The sequence below is a fragment of the Antechinus flavipes genome, chromosome 5 (assembly GCF_016432865.1).
Source record: "Antechinus flavipes isolate AdamAnt ecotype Samford, QLD, Australia chromosome 5, AdamAnt_v2, whole genome shotgun sequence".
NCBI classification, from domain to species: Eukaryota; Metazoa; Chordata; class Mammalia; order Dasyuromorphia; family Dasyuridae; genus Antechinus; species Antechinus flavipes.
The window spans coordinates 115333050-115352115 of NC_067402.1; the positions used below are offsets into that span (position 1 = coordinate 115333050).

Below are 19066 nucleotides of genomic sequence, written 5' to 3' on the forward strand. Positions count from 1 at the left end.
TGGTTCTGTGCGGTTGTGTGTTGGGCTTCACACTGGCAGCTGATGTGGTGGGTGAGGGGAGGGGGAGGAGAAGGGGACGGAGGAGGGAGAGAGGCAGAAAGAGAGAGGGAGGGAGAGAGGGAGGCAGAAGGGGAGGGAAAATCATCAGAGAGAGACAGAGACCGAGACCCAGATCGGGGAGGTTTTGCTGGAGCCGGAGGCTCAGAGCCAGGAGGCGGAGCCCGCGGGAAGAGAGAAGCAGCGGAGCCTCTGGAGCTGGGCACGGTGAGAGCCGGCTGGGGGACTGGGGCTGGGGCCGAGGGATGCGGGGCTCCGGGATCCGCAGACGGGAGATGACGGTGACCGGGAGTCTGGGTGATGGGGAAGGACCAGGAGGATCGCAGGGGGTTGGGGAAAGCTGGGGGATTCGCGATTCACATCTGGACACGCGGGGCGGTGGGCAAGAGGGGGACAGAGCGCGTGTGTATGTGTGTGTGTGTGTGTGTGTGTGTGCAGGGGGGGAGGGAATGTCTCAAGGGCAGACCCATCGGGCAAGCTTTCCTCCCCATTCATTACCTTCTTCTTCCTTTCATTACCGAAGATGAAGGTAGCCGGGGGGGGGGGGGGGTAAAGGGGAGGGAGGATGCTGAAGGGGAGAAAGGGGTTCAAACTGAACTGGACCTGGGAAGAAGGTCCGTTTCCGCCCTTTTCTGAGAGGGGACTTTCCGATGAAACTGACCCCCGGGGAAAGCCAGTGGAATCCGGCTGAGTGGGAGTGGAGACCGGGTAGATGAGCGCATCCCGGATCTTAGGGGAGTGCATGTGCATGATGTGCGCGTGCTTGTGTGGAGGACTGGGTTGGCTGGTGGGTTGTGTGCATGTGTGAGTGTGCTTGGGGGTGGGTGAGTGAAGCCCATAGGTGTTACTAGTGTGGGAGCATGTTGAGTGAAGGAGTTTGGGGGACGGGGGGGAGAGAATCTGTGAGAGAATTGATGGGCGTGTGCGCGCGCTGCCTGGATGGGCGTCTGTAGGGGGTGTGTAAGTGTGCGAGTGTAATCTGGGTGTACCGGGCATGTGTGTGATGGGAGGATTGTTTGTGCATGTGTGTATCCGAATCTCATCTCCCCCCCTCCCTTCCTCCCTTCCCGGCCCCACCCCCTGCCCTCACCCCCCACCCCGCCTGATGTGGCCGCTTATCCCATCCATAGCGGCGGTGTCTGTGATCCGCTGCGGGAGCTAAGAGTCTGGGTCTGCCTGGCTTTCTTCCCTGGGGAGCTAGGAGCCCTAAAATAGAAGCCTTACCCCCACCTCCCTCCCTTCAGAGAAAGGAACCGAAAATCCCCAAGAGGGCATTGGGCTGGGGGACAAGTAGAGAAGGAAACTGGACAGAGCCAGAATCAGAGCCGGGAGTGGACTTCCTACACTGGGAGGGGCTTCTCCTCTCAAAATCTGAAGTTCCCCTCCCCCATCCTCTCTCCCAATTCCTTACTGCCCAAGGGTCCTCCCTCCTCTTCCACTGCCCTCCCCCAGATCCCAGTTGTCTCCTCAGTGAGGTTAAAGTGCCAGCGTCCAGGCTCGGGGTCAGTAACTCTAGTCCTTCAAGGTGGACAGGTGGGGGGGGGGGGAAGAGAGAGAAATTTCTGGAAGTCCTCTGTGCCCTATGTGATCCCAGTGGGGTGTTTCGGAGCCTGTGGTTGAGTTTGAGGTTGAGGGTAAGAAAAGGTAGAAGGAAGCATTGGAGGGAATTGATGGGGCCATTGGGATGTACACTGCAGCATTTAGGACACACAGCCTCAGATCTGTGGAGAGGGATGGGCCAGGGATGCTGGCCAGAGTAATAAAAGGCTGGGAGATTGAGTGAGAGAGGTTCATTCATTCAATAAACATTTATCAAGTGGCTACTATATGCAATGCACTAAGCTGGCTGTTCAGAGAAGGGGCAATGGGAGCAGAACTAAAGTATCATTCCTCTTCCAGGGGCCAGAGACCTTTGCCCTCTCCTCAGGACCTTGTTACTGCCCTCTCAGTGCCTTTTTCTTGGGTCAGAACTGTACCCCCCCCCCATCCCTGGGAAAGGGGAGGATGGAGCATTTCCCTTGGCAAGCAGGGCTGACTGGGACATCTGTCCTCTCTTTAGGACAGACAGAAGGACAGTGCTTCTCTCTCTGGAGGTGAGGTGTTCTCCCTGAATCCAGTGTGGGGGCCATGGCTGGGAAGGGCTGGGTTGGGCTGGGGCTGATTTCCTGGGCCCTCCTGGGAGTTATTGTGGCTCCCCAGCCTGGCTCCTCAGTTCCTGGTGCTTTTCTTACCACCTTGGCCCCCCGCCCGCAGAGTGAGGCGTCCATGTTATCTCTCAACCTGGGCCTCAACTTTAAATTTCATGTTCGGGGACCTGGATCTGCCTGGGGAGGACTGGCCACCGAGACCCAGCCTCGACTCCAAGTTCTGGACCAGGGCCCTGATGATGGGGTTGGTGGGCTGAGAACCGACACTCTCCCTGGACTGTTGATGAGTTCCCCAGAGTGGGGGTCTGCCGAGGGCAGTGCTGTCTCCAGTACCTCCACCCTGCCTTTGCAGTCCACCTCTCCTGACCCTCGGCCCAAAGATGGCCTTCCTCTCCTGGGCACACTGTCCCTGGACACTCCCTTCCAAGCCACAGCCCCTCCACCCAGCACCCCATGGCCCCACAAGGGTGAACTGGAACTGAAGTTTGACGTGGCACTGAGAGCAGGGGCAGCACCTACCCTTGGGCACAAGATGCTGCCCTTGCTACCCAGCCTTCGGGCCAGCCTGGCAGAGATAGCAGGACGCCTGGGTCCCTTTGGTAAGTACTGGCATTGAAGCAATGAGGGCTCCAGAGAGGGGATTGGGAACCACCGGTGGGCCACCCTAGCCCCAGCCTACAAGATAGAGGACCGACCAGTCCAGTTTACTGCCTCCATAATCCATTCCCCTTCCATCCTTCCAGATTACAAACTGGAATGAGTGGGGCTTGTCTCAACCAGTGGTATAGACTATTTACCAGATGCACTGCATCTGTCTTTCACCCCACTGGCTCACTTAGGAAGATGTTTTCCAAGCCCACCTACCTGATGACTTAGGAATTCTGTAGAGGACAAAGTGCATGTCACGGATGGACTATGGTGTGGTAGAAAGTCAAATCAAAACACCTGTATTCTGGTTGGAGTTCTTTGAGTGACTTAGATCAAGTCTGTCTCCACTGTGCCATAGTTTTCTTAACTCTAAATTGGGTTATGTTTGCTCTGATTTTTCTCTCCCAACATAATTCACAAAACAATGTGTATTAAAAATAAATAAACTAAAAAATAAAAGTGTAGGGCAAAAAAACACCCAACAATTCTAAACTGGTTTAGATGAAGTCTAGGGACTACATCCTATGGACCTCTGGGGTTTTCTCCCTAAGCCCTCTGCAGGCACTCACACATGGGAGATGGAGAAAGCAGGGCCTGGTCTTAGGGACTCCTGTTCCTTTGCAGGATTCTTTGGCACTACCCTGTCCTCCCAGCTGGAGCCAGATAACCTCACAAGCAGCATCGTGGGCTCAAGTTCCTCTCCAAGCAATGATTCACTGGGGAGCGAACCCCCAGGTAAGAGCTTGCTGCATTCTCCTTTTCATCAAGCTATAAGTCAACATGAATTTTTTAAGTACTTACAATATTTTGGACACGGTACTAAACTGGAGGACTCAAAGAAAGGCCAGAACTATTTCTGCCCTCAAGGAGCTTACATTCTAATGGAGGAGAATTTCTGTGCTAGATGCTGTAAGAAGTCACATGGACACAGTTCCTGCCTACTAGGAGTTTATAGTTTTAAGACTAATTGTTGTTTAGTCATTACAGTCATATCCAGTTCTTTGTGACCCCATCGCGAGTTTTCTTGGCAAAGACACTAGATAGTTTGCCATTTTTTCTCCAGTTCAATAAACTGAGGCAAACAGGATTAAGTAATTTTCTCAGGAGTACACAGCTAGTGAGGGTCTGAAATCAGGTTTGAACTCAGGAAGATGAGACTTCCTGACTCCAGACATGGTGCTCTATCCACTGCGCCCGCCTACCTGCCCTAGTTTAAGACTGATACCATGAGGCAAATAAATAAACAAAGAGACAGCCAACTAAGATTTCTTCCATTAGTTATTCCTACAGCTGCTGCTCTCTCCTCCCTTTCCTTGCTTTCTACTAATACTGGCTGATTCAACAAATTCAACAACATATTTTAAGAGGCTACTGGGAAGCCACAGCCCCTCCACCCCGCTCCCCATGGCCCCACAGGGGGTATTGGAGCCGGTTTGATGTGGCCCCCAGAGCAGGGGTAGTACCTTGTGCCCTTGCCACCTAGCCTTCGGGCCAGCCTGGCAGGGAGAGCAGGACGGCTGGGTCCCGTGAGTCGGCAAGCTTTAGTGGGTAGGGTGCTAGACTTGGAGTCTCAGAGACCCCTGGGTTCAAGTCCTGCCTCAGACATTTCCTAGCTGTGAGATTCTGGGATCACAGATTTAAAACAGGAAGAGGGCAGGATCTCTGTTGCAGCTGGGGGAAGGATCAGTATCAGGATCACTTAGGTACAAAGCCCCAGAGGCAAGGTGTGAAATCTGAGCTACTTGGCTCCAACTTCAATACTCTATTCACTGTGGCATCCGTGGGCATTTACCAGCTTCATACGAGCAAGCTACTTAACCTCTCTCCGATTCAGACATCCCTTAGACTTATCTAGTAAATTACAGAGATTTGAGACTGCAGTGGCTGGAAGGGGTTTCTATGCCAACAAAATCATAGATCTTTGATGTATTGTCAGGCATCCAAGGTACAGTCCCTCATAGGATCTAAAGGTGTGAGGAGCCCTGGAGAGCCCAGTCAATCCCCTTCCATTTCCCCCCTTTCCTCTCCCCTCTGCCGGGCCTGCCATTGTCTCTCTCTCTCTGTACTGCTGTCTTTTTTGGCGGTGGGATCTGACATGACATGCTGTCAGGAGCAGACAGAGCTTGGCCCTTCGGGGGAAAAAGATGTGAGAATGCAGACTTGGAGCAAAAACAAATACTACATGTGTATCATAGCATAGGGGAAGAACTTCAGAAGCCCAGACTCCCTTTTCCCTTCTCATTCCCCCTGAAGTTCATAATTAAACTAGACCTAGGAATGGGCTGCAAGGGCTTAGGCCTATATGTACTAGCACACACTTACTGCTTCTCGATTTGCAGCCAAGTTCTGTTCGCTGTGCACATTTCCAGTCTTGCGTGTTCTGGTAATCCGTCAATACTCATTTATTAAGTTCATCCTATGTTCCAGCACTGAGGATGCAAAGAAAAACAAAAGACAGTCCCTGCTATCAAAAACCTCACAGATTAATGAGGGAGATAACTTTTTGTTGTTGTTGTTGATTTTTTAATAATAGCTTTTTATTTTTCAAAATGTATGCAAAAATAGTTTTAAACATTCACCTTTGCAAAACCTCATGTTCTAAATTTTTTTGGTCCCCTCCCCTAGATAGCGAGTCATCCAATTTAAACATGTGCAATTTTTCTAAATATATTTCCACATTTATTATGCTGCTCAAGAAAAATCATATCATATTTTAACATATTTAACATATGTTGGATTGCTTATTATCTAGGGGAGGGGTTGGAGGGAATGAGGAGAAAATCTGAAACACAAGGCTATGCAATGTTGTCAAATTATCCGTGCATGTATTTTGGAAATAAAAAGCTTTAAAATTTTTAAAAATAAATAAATAAAAGAAAAATCATATCAGAAAGAAAAAAAATAAACATGCAAACAACAACAAAAAAGTGAAAATACTAAGCTGTGATCCACATTCAGCCCAGTAGTCCTCTCTCTGGATTCAATGACTTTCCATCACAAGTCTATTGAAATTGCCTTGAATCACCTCATTGTTGAAAAGAGCCAAAGGGCAACAACTTTTAAATGATCTTATCAAATAAACATATGCAAGATTAATTGGAGATAATCAAGGCCTTAAGTGGAGTTAGGAAAAGCTTCTTATAGAATGAACCTTCCAAATTACTGATATGCCGTGGTATGAATAAGGTGGGGCAAGCAGTGAGATGACCCTGGGCCTTATTCACAAGGAGGATGAGAGATTGCTCCTTTTCTCGGACTCATTGGGCAGAAAGAACCAGTTCCAAATGGGTCCGACTGTGGGTATGGAGATACCCAACTTTTCTGGACTGATTTGAAAGTACTTTTTGGGGTAAGGGGAGAGGCCTTCAGGTTCAAACTACTTGTTCATAGTCACGCCTATTAATTGTCTGAGGGTGAATTTGAACTTGGATCCTCCAGATTATAGGGCCAGTGCTCTGTCCACTATCTCACCAGCTATTCCTTAAAATTATCTTGGGTACAAAATCCAGTGCTGAGGAGGGTAAGGTCCCATGGTCCCAAAGGCCAAAGGAACGAACTGGAGCTCGTTGGATGTAGCGCTGAGCCTGTCCTGGTTTTTGTATTTCCTACTCTTGTTAAAGCCATAAACCCCCCCTCAGGTGAGGGGCCAGCCAGCGCTGGTCTCCTGGTGACTGAAGGTTCGAGGAGGGATCTGTGGCCCTCGGGGGGGAGATGGTTTGAGAGGATGCTGGTTGGCAGCCTGTCAGCCCAGGTGACAGTCTTGGCCCAGAAAGATCTAATGCCTCCGGACAGCCAGAGACAGCTTGGCTTGGCTCGGCTCCCTTGAGAAGTTCCTCCTCTTCTCCTCTCCCTTTCTTGCTGGTGGCCTAGGGGCTACAGGACAGAACATGTCCTGGATGAATGGTGTTTTTCTCTAGCTAATTGGGGCTATGGGCTTGCTCAGGGTCAGCCAGCTAACCAGAGGCTAATTTTGCACTCAGGTCCTCCTAGGGCTGGTGCTCTCCGCCGAGCCACCAACAGCCCAACCAGGGGCTGGTGTCTTTTGGAGAGGTCATTGAGTCTTGACTGGGACAACTGGGATGGCCCAAGTGGCCGACCCCTTGCAGGGGAGGATGAGTTCTTTGTGATTCTTTTGAGGTCTTTTGGACCTGGGTAGGATTTGTGGATTAGCCCCTGACTCCTGCCACGTGTGCCTTTCCCTAGATGCCTTGAGGGAATTTAAGAGTTCCATCCCAAAGGGATGATAAGGAGGCATACCAGGCAAGGTTACCTCATCCTCAGATCAGAGAGCAGCCCTTTTCTTAGTCTCTTTGATCTGGGCTACCTCTGGTTAAAGAGCCTTGGATTTTCCTCCAGACACACCACACTAGCTTCTGTCCCTTAATCAGTCACACTGTTTACTCATATCCACTGGAAGACTGGGCAGAAGGGTTATGGAGGAAGGGTTATAAGGGAAGAGAGAAGCAATGGAGTATAGTGGAAAGATCGCTGAATTTGGAGGCAGAGCTTGGATTCCAATTCTGGATCTGTTCCTTACTGTCTGTGTGACACAGATTTGTCTGTGGAACGTGGTTGCAATTCAACAGCAAATCAAAAAGAATAATGTGAGACCATTTTTGTGCCTCAGTTTCCTCATTTATGATACAAATAGAAAGGACTAGATGATTTCTAAAATCCTTCTAAGCCAGGGGCTCTTAATCTGCCATATGTGAACTTAAAAAATTTTTTTATAACTCTTTGCCTGCCATTTCCCCCCTTTGTATTCCTATGTATTTTATTTTATGCATTTAAAAGATTTATTTGGATAAGGGTCTATAGATAGCCTCTGCTGCTAGCCAAATGGGTCCAGAACACAAAAAAAGCTTCAGAACCCCAATACTAAAGTTTTAGTCCTAGGAACTCATGAGATTTCACTCAGTGAACCCAGGTAGGAAAAAACAAAAAACCCCGTTGCTCCCCCCTTTTTTGAGGCAATCAGGGTAAAGTGATTTGTCCAGGGTCACACAGTTAGTAAGTGTCTGAGGATGGATTTGAACTCAGGTTCTCCTAACTCCAGAGCCAGTGCTCTATCCCTTTCCCCTGCACTGGGGATGGAGAAGAAGGGTCAGATCTTTCAGGTGTCCTAGAGAGGAGAAGGCTTAGAGACTGACATTAGTGTTACCTCTGTTCTGTGAGGACAGAAAATGACTTTTCTCTCTCCTTTGTAACTCCCCCACTGTGCGGGCACACACACCCCCATCAGTAATACCTAGCACAATGCCAGGCACATAGTGGGTGTTGAGTGATGTTGATGACTTGAATTCGGAGCCTTGGAACAGGTGTGGAGGCTGAGCTGGCTAAGTTCTTTTGTTCAATAATTTATGCAATTTTATGCCAGAATGTCTCCCTCCCTCCTCTCTGGTGAGTGATGTTAGGGTTCCCTGTCTCATTGCTTCTGAATCTGAAGGGGTTCCCTGTCTGTGTGTATGGTTAGGAAAGAGCTTCATATTGGTCTCCTTGCTGCTGCCATTTGTATGGTACTTAAGGTTCATTCTCTCATTTTCCTCATTTGGGTAATCAGAATAATACTGCCTGTAGCTCATACCTTTATAGGATTGTTGTAAGGATTAGGTGAGACAATGTTTATCAAGTACTTTGCAAACTAGGGATAATGTTGTAAAAAAATTACCCTGGCATGGATTCTGTCAATATAAAGTTATTATTAAATAAAATAAAATAAAATATTTAAAAAGTACTTTGCAAACTCTCTTATATATATATAAATATGGAGTTTATCTATCTATCTCAGTTATCATTTTTGTTATTGGAACTTCCTGACAGCCCTTTGATATTTAATATAACAGAATTCTATAATTTAAGGTTTGTCAAGTGGTTTCCTTGCAATACAGAAAGTGCCAGTATTTTTATCCCTATTATACAAGTGAAAGAATGAGATTCAGATGAGTCAAATGATTTATTCAAGTTGAAAAAAAGCTGGTAAGAGGCAGAGGCAGAACTAAGGGCTGCATCTTCTTTTTCCAAATCTGGTGCTTTCCCCTTTACATAGAGGGTTGCTGCAGGTGATAGAGAATGGTTGGGGGCAAGCCTTTGGGAAAAGATTCATTTGTCTGTGATAAAGAAAGGAGAAAAAAGGGATGGGTTATATTAGCTGATACAGGGCAGGATCTAGAGTTCTTAGTTACTTAAGGGCCTGGTTCTCCAGGATATCCTAGTGAAGTAGTGATGAGAAGAAAGACTGGGGTCATTCTGTTTCCTTTGGGGTCTTTCCAATCTGGGTGGGTTTTTTGGATTGCTTGATGTTCCATGACAGGGAAAGGGATAGTTTCTGCCCAGCTTGGGAAAACCTCAGGGCCAGGAAAACAAGATTACCCAACAGATGGGAAAGGAAAAAGGAAAGGAAAAAGAATGAAAAGAGGGCAATTTTTAGGATTTCCTTCCTTCCTCCTTACCCTTTCTTTATGATTTATCTGTCAGTGTTGTTGGAGGGGAAAGTGCTTTATAAACTTTAAAACCCTGTAAAGGTTTACATGATTGTAAAATTATGAGTAATTATCATGTGTTTGTACTGAGCATGTTACAAGGCAGATTGGGTTGATGAACAAGATAAAACTTTATAGAAGTATTGGAACGGACAGAAAAACAAGAAAAAAGTGAAGAATGGTTGGGAGGAGAAGGAAGAAAGAGACAGAGAGACATACAGAGAGAGAATGTTTACCCTGGCTATCTAATAACAAATTAATATGATTTATTGATTAGTAAATTAGGATTGTAAGATCATAGACTCAGAGTTGGAAGGAATCTTAGAGGCCATCTTTTCTAATTTTACGATTTCTTTTAGTCTTAAATCTATCATCCTTTTGTTTTATAGAAGAGGAAAACAAATAGGCCATGTCTCAATTGTCTTTCACGTTGTTCTCAGTTCTAAGGTAATCAATCAATAAGCATCCTACTATGTGGCTCAGTGCTCAACTTAATGGCTTATTTATTCATTAGATAGCTGAGATCATCATTAAAGACTGTTAGTATATCCGAATTGTTGAACTCAGTAAAGTGAAGCATTATGTTCATGTTTATTCATTATGCTAATTAGGATAATAGCTTTAGAGCTAGAAATGACCTTGAAGGTTACCTAGTCCAATCTCCTTTTTTTTTTTTTTAAGTTGAAGAAACTAAGTTCTGTGTCTGTTATCCTTTCCATATTTTAGCTAATGGTTTATTTAGTCACTAAGCACCTCTACCTTCATTAGAAACTGTTAAGCACATCCAATGGTATTTGTTGAAGTAAAGCCCTGTACTATGTTCACATTTATTCTTGTTGTTAATTAGGATCTTGAGATTATAGCTTTAAAACGTAGAGGGATCTTGAAGGCCATTTTTTCTCTAGTTGTTTTATAATTTATTTTTGCAATGTTACATACAACAAAAGGCAAAACACAAAGTTCTTTATAGGGAGAATCACATATAGTCTTTACATTTTTTCAATAGTATTTTATTTTTCCAAATATATGTAAGGGTACTTTTCAATATTCATTTTGGCAAGGCTTTGTTTTCCAATTTTTTCTCCTTTCCTCCTTTATTCTCCCCTCCCCCAGACAGCAAGTAATTTGATATAGGTGAAGTATGTGCAATTCTTTTAAATCTATTACCACGTTTGTCATGTTGTGTAAGAAAAATCAGACCAAAAGGGAAAAAAATACAAAAAAGGAAAAAAATCAAAGAGAAAAAAAGGTGAAAATACTATGCTGTAGTCTTCATAGTTCTCTCTTTGTATCTGAATGGCATTTTCTATCCCAAGTCTAATTAAATAAGCAGATATATTCTTTTTTAAAAAAATATTTATTTTAATAGCATTTTATTTTTCTAAATATATACAAAGATAGTTTTCAACATTACCCTTTGCAAAAGCTTGTGTTCCAAATTTTTCTCCTTCTCTTCCCTTTCCCCTCTACTCCAAGACAGCAAGCAAACTGATATAAGTTAAAATTGTACAATTCTTCTTAACATATTTCCATATTTGTCATATGCAAAAATAAAATCAGATCAAAAGGGAAAAAATGAGAAAGAAAGAAAAAAACCAAGCAAGCCAACAACAACAACAATAACAAAACGTGAAAATACTATGCTTTGATCCACATTCAGTCTCCATAGTTCTCTCATTGGGTGTGGATGGCATTTTCCATCACAAGTCCATAGAAGTGGTCTTGAGTCACCTCAATGTTGAAAAGCCAAGCCCATTACAGTTGATCATCACATAAACTTGTAACTGTATACAATGTTCTCTTGCTTCTGCTCACTTCACTCAGCATCAGTTCATGTAAGTCTTTCCATATTTTTCTGAAATCAGCCTGCTTATCATTTCTTAAAAATTTCTTCTTCATTGCATTCATATACTATAATTTATTCATCCATTCTCCAACTGATGGGCACCCACTTAATTTCCATTCCTTGCCACTACAAAAAGGGCAAGCAGATATATTTTTAAAGAACTAGATACCGATAAGATAAATTTTAACATTTAAGTGACATATCATTTACAATTTTGGGAACTCATAGTGAAAAAACATCAGGATGGGGAAGATAATTGTTATATCACTAAAACTACAGATCATGAAAATGAATAAAATCGAATATTTTGAATGAAAAGTTACCAATCTTCTGTCAAACATTCAATTAGGATGAAAAAGTTCAATTCTATGTCTACCTTCTCCCTTTTCCCCCAAGTTTTTGTGTTGTTTTGATTTTTGGGCAAGTAAATAAGAATTTGTAGCTATAGGATAGTTTATCAGCTAGGATAGAAGGAGGTAGTCTTCAAGGATCTCTCTTCTCAAATGCAGAAGTCACTAAATAAATACAACAGGAGTCCCCCCCTTCCCTCTCATTTTACAAATAAGGAGACTAAAATTCATGACTTTCTTGATCTCATAAGGATTCCAACCCAGACCCTCTGGCCCCCAATCCAGACTTCATTCTGCTTCCTGCATCTTTCTGAGATACTGGAAAACCTTTTCGTGCTCTCCTCTCTCACCTCTGCAAAAAAACAAAAAACAAAAAACAACCCCAAAACAAACAGCCTTCAGTTAAATAAAACATCAGAAGGATCAGTAAAGACACAAGCTAATGCTTTTGCTAAGTGATGAATATCAGACATTGTGCAGATTTGAGCCATAGCAGGAGTTAGAGAGGGGGAGTGATATAGGAAACGGCATTTAATAGAGATCCCAGAGCACTCTCAGCTTTCATTGTGCAGCTGGAAGTGAACTGGGTCTATTTTCCCTTCTGATTTCTCTCCCCTGCTGACCCCTCCATTCCTCTCTCCTCCCCACCTGTCCAGCCCTCTCACTTGCCACCTGTGCTAATCACCCTTCTGACTTTTATCATTCCTTCCCTTCTCTCATTCCTGCTTCCCCTGCTTCCTCATTCTCCAGCTTCTTTCTCAGATCCCTGCCTTTTCTTTTCCTTGACCTGAGCTCCCCTGAGACTGGATGTGTCCCAAAAGTCTTTTGCAGAGCAATCTCGGGTGTTTTCTTTGGGGCCTTTCCTTGGATCGCCCAACTTTGGCTTGGCCAGGCAGCTGGTGTCCTGAGTCTGGGAGCCAAGCGATCCCTCCCCCTTCTCGTTCACAGCTGCCTCCTGTCTATCCCACCTCATCCCCCTTCTCCTAGTGCCCCGTCTCGCCCCCTTTTTTGACTACCATGCAGCTGAGCCTGTTGGTCTGATGGGTGGTCACAGGTTCCAGTGCCCTCTCCCTAGTTGTTGAATTGCAAGAATCTATTTCAAACATAAAGCATCTCTTCCTCCGAACTTGGATTCTCATTGGTGAAGGCACCTTCCCTAAGGCAGCTGCCTCTAGCACCCAGAACTTGAGACCTGCTCAGAGGGACACACTCAAAGCCAGGCTCCAATCTAGGTATCCCTGGTTCTAAGGCCACATCACACAGAGTAGAACCATATGGGTGCTTATTCTCTTCCCTCTCCCCATCTCCCAAGGATTCTGGATTTGGAATTCTAGGAACACAAGCTGGGTGCTGAGGGGGAGAGTTTGTCTATTTAGAAGAGATTAGAGACTCAGATTCTTATTCCTTTCCATTACTTGTCCCCAATTATCCCCTCTGGAAAATCAGGCTGGGGACACGGACTGGTGTTTATCTCAGCATCCTTGAGAAATGGTCCTAGTTCTGTCTGTCTGCCCTGAAAGGGACAAGTCTAGCAGACTTTCCAGGGATTAACTCGGTTGTCTTCTTCTTAGTGGTTGCAAGGAAGACCTGGGGAGACCCTGGGATGCTTGGCAGTTCGGTGGGTGGTAAATGAGAATGAGAGAATTGCTGTAATCAGAACGCCAGGGGGAGGGGAAGCTTCTATCCCTCCCAGGCTTACAGGGAATGCTGAGCAAGGGGGAGAGCTGAGAAGATGAGGGAGCTTTCTTTCTTTCTCAAAGCTTTTATTTTCAAAACATAAACGTATAATTTTTCAACATTAATCCTTGCAAAACCTTGTGTTCCAAATTTCCTCTCCTCTTCCCCCAACCCCCTCCTCTAGAAGGCAAGTTAATCCATTATATGTTAAACATGTTAAAAAATGTTAAATCCAATATATGTATACATATTTATACAGTTATGGTGCTGCACAAGAAAAATCAGACCAAAAGGGAAAGAATGAGAAAAAATAACAACAAAAAGAGTGAAAATGCTATGTTATGATCCAAATTCAGTTCCCACAGTCCTCTCTCTGGGTGTAGATGGCTCTCTCCATTACAAGACCATTGGAAATGGTCTCAATCATCTCATTGTTGAAAAGAGCCACGTCCATCAGAATTGATCTTCGTATAATCTTGTTGCCATGTACAGTGATCTCCCAGTTCTGCTCATTTTATTTAGCATCAGTTCATGTAAATCTCTCTGAAATCATCCTCCTGATGGTTTCTTATAGAATAATAATATTTCATATCATTCATATACCATAACTTATTCAGCCATTCTCTAACTAATGGGCAACCATTCAAAAAGGGCTGCCCCAAATATTTTTGTTCATGTGGGTCCCTTTTGATGAGTGAGCTTTTTTGAGGCGATAAGAACATTAGGGGGAAGGGTAGGAAAGAGACTGTTCCAGACTCTGGGGATAGTGCAGAACAAGGGATTGAAAAGAAAATCATTGGGGAAGCTAGGTGATTCAGTTACAAGGAACTGTTACAAATTCAAATCCAATCTGAGACACTTAGTAGCTGTGTGAATTACAAAGATTGCTTCAAAGAAAGAAAACCATTATGAGAGACCCTCCTCTAGGTAGGAAGTGCTCCCGACAGAAAGTCCAGGAGTCTTGGGTTCTAATCTCCGCTCTTCCTCTAACTAGCTGTTTTAACTTTGAACAAGTCTGGTCTGGCCACCAACCAGTTTCTTTAGCCGCAAAATTAGGAAGAGGTGGGAAGAACTGGATTGAGAACCAACTCTGAAGTTGCTCTGGATTCAAATCCTAATTCTGACAATTATAGTCTTGGAAACCTTAGAACGTTGATTTCCCCCAGAATTTCAGACCTGCTAGCCCCTGATGCTCCTGAGTATCAGCCTAACCAGATTAAAAGGAAATAAAAAAATATTTTCTGTCCACTTAAATGAAATATTTACTAAAGTGAAGACAGAAAATTTTAGTACAAATATACATACACTTTAACACAAGGTATATGATCCACAGGGATTTTTGTGTATGGTTTAATGACTTGTTTTGATTTGAATTTGACTTCTTTGATTTAACTTCCTTGAACATCCAACTTGACATCTCCCCTTAGAGCTACAAATCTTCTAAGCTCCTCAAGAGTCTCTTGGCTGTCAGAAGTTTTAGGTTCCATGTGAAAAAGCTCTTTGGCTTTAGGGAGGTCATGATGATTGGGGACAAAGCTCAAAGTCTGGGGTGATGAATTTGAATGTGATTTGGGGGACAGGGGGTGGGGAAAGCAGGGCCCATTGAGGCCCGAGGAGTCGCCGGTGACCCCAGGGAGCGATTCTGCATCTCCAAGGCTGGCCCGCGGCCGTTCCGTGCTTACTTGTCTGACTGGGGAGCAGTCCCAGGGCCCTGATTTCCAGGGAAGGAAAGAAGAGCCACAGATTCTGTCTGGGCTGGCGCTGGGGACTGGGCGGGCCGGAGGAGGCTGGTGGCCAGGGGCGTTACTCATCTCTCTCCCGTGTGTCTGCAGATGTCACTCCCACCCCAAACGAGCCTTCTGCAGCCAGCCTGAGGAGCTCATCGGCACAGCCAGAGTGTGGGGCCCAAGCCTGTGGCGCGGGGAACCTGCCTGAACCCGAGGACCCTGAGCCGGCGGCTCCAGTGCCGCCCATTTTTCTGAACCTAGAGGCTGACTGGGCCTCCGCCCGAGCCCGATGGGGGCTGGCGTGGGAGGCCCACGTGTACGGCGTGGGCGCGCTCTTCGGGCTGGTGGCCTTGTTGGCCCTGCTGAGTCTGGCCCTCCTGCCCTGGCGCTGCCCGCCGGGAGCCTCTTGCTTGGCTCTCCTCAATCTGCTGCTGCTCTCGGCTGGCGTGGCCCGGGCCTTTCCCCTCTTCTACGATGCCTACGGGCACAGAGAGCGGCTGCCCGCTCTGGTCCGCCTGCTGCTGCACGACCTGTCTCTGCCCTGCCTCTCTGCCTGTCTGGGGCTGGCCTGCCTGCTGCTGGCCCGCCCCCACCCCCCCCGCTGCCCCGGGGGCCTGGCCACCCTGCTCCTGCTGGTGCTGGGACTGTCCTCGGGGGCCACCATGGCTGGAGCCGTCTCCAGACCCCTTCTGCCCCTCCTGCTGGCCGCCCGGGGCCTGGCCGCTCTCCTGGCCTCCCTTTTCTCAGGACTCCTGCTAGCTCTCTCCTGCCGCAGGAGCCGACGGAGGCCGGGGGGCCCTCTGGGGGGGGCCGGCCTCAAGGGCCCCACCCCAACTCCGATGACCCGGGGCCCCTTTGCCCTGCCCCAGTCGTGGCAGCGGGCAGCCCGCACAGCCCCGGTGGCGGGGGCCTTCGGCCTGCTGAGCGGGGGGCTCCAGGGCTACATGGTCTTGTACACTCTGGGCTACGGAGGCCAGCTGGGCCTGGCAGGGCCCTGGCCCTGGTGGGCCTTCCAGCTGGGGGTGCGGCTGGGCGAGGTGGGTGTGGCTCTGCCATTAGCCCTGTTAGGGCTCTACCCAGCCCTCTGCAGTCCCCGCCTGTCCCAGAGGTGCTGGGCCAAACTGTTCCGCCTGTCCCCCGGTCACGGGGCCCCGCTGCTGCCCTCGGGCTGGGAACCAGGGCCCCCCAACAAGCCGCCCCCGGGGAATGCCATGGAGCGGGGGGAGGCTGAGCTGCTGCCTCTGTGTGCCCTGACCGGGCCCGGCCCCGACCTCCTCCTCCCCGGCAGCGGCCACCTGGGCATCGAGGGGGTGGCCGCCAGCACGGCCCCCTCGGCAGCTTCTTCCCCAGGCACCGGCAGCGACTGTACCGTGGACTTCTGCCCGCCCTCCCCCATCGACCTGCACCGGAGCATTGCGGAGGCCCTCTGCAGCGAGGTCCTGATGGCTCCGAGCTTTCTGCAGGCTCCTGTCTGCAGGGAGAGCCTGCCAGGACCGAGCCTCTCGGGCGCCGCCTCCAGGGAGGAGAGTTCTGGGCCCGGGACGGCCGGGGCCCAGGGGGCCGAGCCGCGCTCCCCAGCCCCCGTGCTGCCCTCCCCCGGGGCCTGGCTGGTGGGCAGCAGCGCCTCCTCGGGCTCCCTGTACGGACTCTCCAGGGACAGCTCCTCCATGCTGCTCTGCTCCAGCCCGGAGAAGCCCCCTCGCTCTTCCCTGCCAGGCATCTGCAGCACCCCCCGACCTGCAGGGCGGAGCCCCGGCCCCCCGGGCCCCGGGTGCTACAGGGCTCTGTCCCTGCCCTCCTGCAGTTCCCCCGAGAGAGCAGAGCTGGCCCGGGAAGAAGCCCTGCTGCAGGAGCAGTTCCTGGATGCTTGCCGGCAGATCGACGAGCTCAGCGTCAGCAGCGAGACCATAGACCTGTGAGGCCGGGCAGCCCTCTTGCTGCCCTCCTCCTGCCCTGTTCTCCAGGCGTCCGCACTGCCCACGACCTGTTCACTGTAACCCTGCCCCACTCCTGCCTGGCTCAAGCACCCCTTCCCCTGGCCTCTTCCATCCCCGGGGGGGACTGGGCTGGGGCTCAACACAATGAACGGGGAAGGCACCAGAATGGCCTCTTCTGGGCACCCATGCCCAGTGCCCACCCTAGGGGCAACCGCAGCCCGCAGTCGGACTCTCCTTGGATTCACCAGCAATAAAGTTCCAAGGTGCTCCATTCCTTCTGGCAAGCCTGCGTGCCGCTCAGGGTGGGAACTGTGGCGGGGGGCTGCTCTCTCGGACCCCCGCTTCTGCCTTCCCGAGGATCCCCTAGCCTGCGAGTGTGTGTGTGTGACACGGGTCCCGCCTCTCTCCTGCCCTTCCTCCCCTCACGGATGGCACCGATGATCCTTCCAGTGGCCGGGAGGAAAGTGGCTACTTTTAGAGCTAATTTATCAATAAAATATTTTCTGAAGAGAGGCATCTGATTAATTGGGAGAGCTGGGAGGGGGTAATGGCGGCAGCGCCACAGGTGAAAAAAGAAAGGCAGCTACTGGTTTTTTATTGGACCCTGACTCGAACTCTCCTGAGTCCTGAGTTCGTAAGGGGGTTTGCAGCTTCGGGTGGCCCCGGCTGTTCCCAGAAACACCTTCCTGATTACCAGATGGGCATGGCAGGTAGGGGTCCGTCTACTGTAATTGTCCCACTGGGTCTGATTCTGGGAGATTAATTTCTTGTGGAGACAAAAACCTGCTCCCAAACAGCTTGGAGACTGAGAGATGGGGCAGAAGTACAATTCTAGAAGGCAATGACCATCCTTCCTGGGGTCTGCCCTGAAAAACACTCTGGGAACAGGAAAGAATTAGGTACCACAGGTGCTGTCAAGAGTGCTTGATGGGTTTGACCTGGGACCCCCAGCTCCTGCTCCTGGAACTCAGTGAATCAGAAGTTCTTCCTCCCCTGTTCCCCCCGCCCCCCAATCCTTTTCTATGCTCCCATCAAGTTCTCTGCTTTGGATCCAAGAAGTCTTCCTCGATTTCTCCTGACATGTTATAAGGCGCCAGTAGAATGCTCACCTGTCATCCCTCATCCTTGTCTCACGGCCAACCTATCTCTCCCGCTAACGACAGCTGGCGTTTTCCTGGGACTTGAAGTCTGCCCATCAGTTTGCGTGCATTTTTCTCATCGGATCTTCCCAATGATCCTGTGACGCTCTGTTATCCTCATTTTACAACTGAGGCTCAGGAAGGTTTCACGACCTCTCTCAGTGACAAATCTCACTGGAGGGGGGCTCTCCTAACTGTTATGCCATGGTAACCAGTGTATGTACACGTGAAGACAAAGCTATGACTGACATCTGTGCCCACGGAGGCAAAGCCCCGATGTGGGGACACCCTTCCTATCTGAGGGGATCCTGTCTCTCAGGGACAGCCCCCTCTCTCCTATCTTCCTTTCCCACTCACCAATGGGCCGAGAGACCCGAGGCACACAAATTGACAGCTGCCAGGCGTACTTCACTTTCTAGATTGTAAGGAGGAGCTGTGTTTTAGAGAAAAGAACATTTAGCATTTTTCTGAAATACAGCAACAAAGACATTTTGACTCGTTTCTTCAATGCACTGTAACTATGGCTGATCTGATGACATTAGAATTATGGATCAGGTGTGGGGCAGAATTTGAAAATCTATGAAGGTTCCTGAATAAATGTTTCAGGTTCTGATCCAGCAGAAACACAGAGACAGGCAACACACATGTTTACATGTATAGTTAAAGCCAAGGACTGACTTGTAGAATGGACATATAGAGACTCCAAACAGAAGGAGAAAAAAAGAACTCAGGTTCTTTTCCTTCCTGTAGGCTTTGAGAAATGGAAGGAGAGAAGAGGTGGGGCGGGGAGGGGGGGGGGAAGAGAAGGACATCTCTTTAAAGTGGGGGGATGAAATTAAAAAGCCAGAGCCCCAATCTCTGTGGATAAAGATCTGTCTTGAACAAGGGGTATGCAGAGCTCTGGCCTGGTTTCCTTGGTGGGGAGCTGTCAGGAAAGGGGGGTGAGCAGCAGTGCTTGGGGATGGGGAGGATATTAGAGGGAGAGAGAGACAGAGGAGGTGGGGGAGGGAGGGCTGTGGCTGCTCCATCACTGAGGGCTTGGCTCAGACATCCTGCTGC

General features: G+C 48.4%; 1 protein-coding gene across 1 annotated transcript; it reads left to right on the plus strand.

Annotated features, from left to right (window-relative positions):
* Positions 1–2156: 2156 nt before the first annotated feature.
* On the plus strand, positions 2157–16935 carry PRRT4 (proline rich transmembrane protein 4). The gene is made up of 3 exons (XM_051961203.1): positions 2157–2803; positions 3477–3587; positions 15037–16935. Exons 1-3 carry the CDS (start codon positions 2185–2187, stop codon positions 16848–16850), a joined length of 2544 nt encoding a protein of 847 aa, XP_051817163.1. The 5' UTR covers positions 2157–2184; the 3' UTR covers positions 16851–16935.
* Positions 16936–19066: the final 2131 nt, after the last annotated feature.

What these genes read in the sequence shown, in the direction of transcription:
- PRRT4 (XM_051961203.1), top strand. Translation starts at nt 2,185, where the DNA reads ATGGCTGGGAAGGGCTGGGTTGGGCTGGGGCTGATTTCCTGGGCCCTC. An exon ending in AGGACGCCTGGGTCCCTTTG is followed by an intron (nt 2,804 to 3,476) that starts GTAAGTACTGGC and finishes GTTCCTTTGCAG; the next exon opens with GATTCTTTGGCACTACCCTG. An exon ending in ACTGGGGAGCGAACCCCCAG is followed by an intron (nt 3,588 to 15,036) that starts GTAAGAGCTTGC and finishes GTGTGTCTGCAG; the next exon opens with ATGTCACTCCCACCCCAAAC.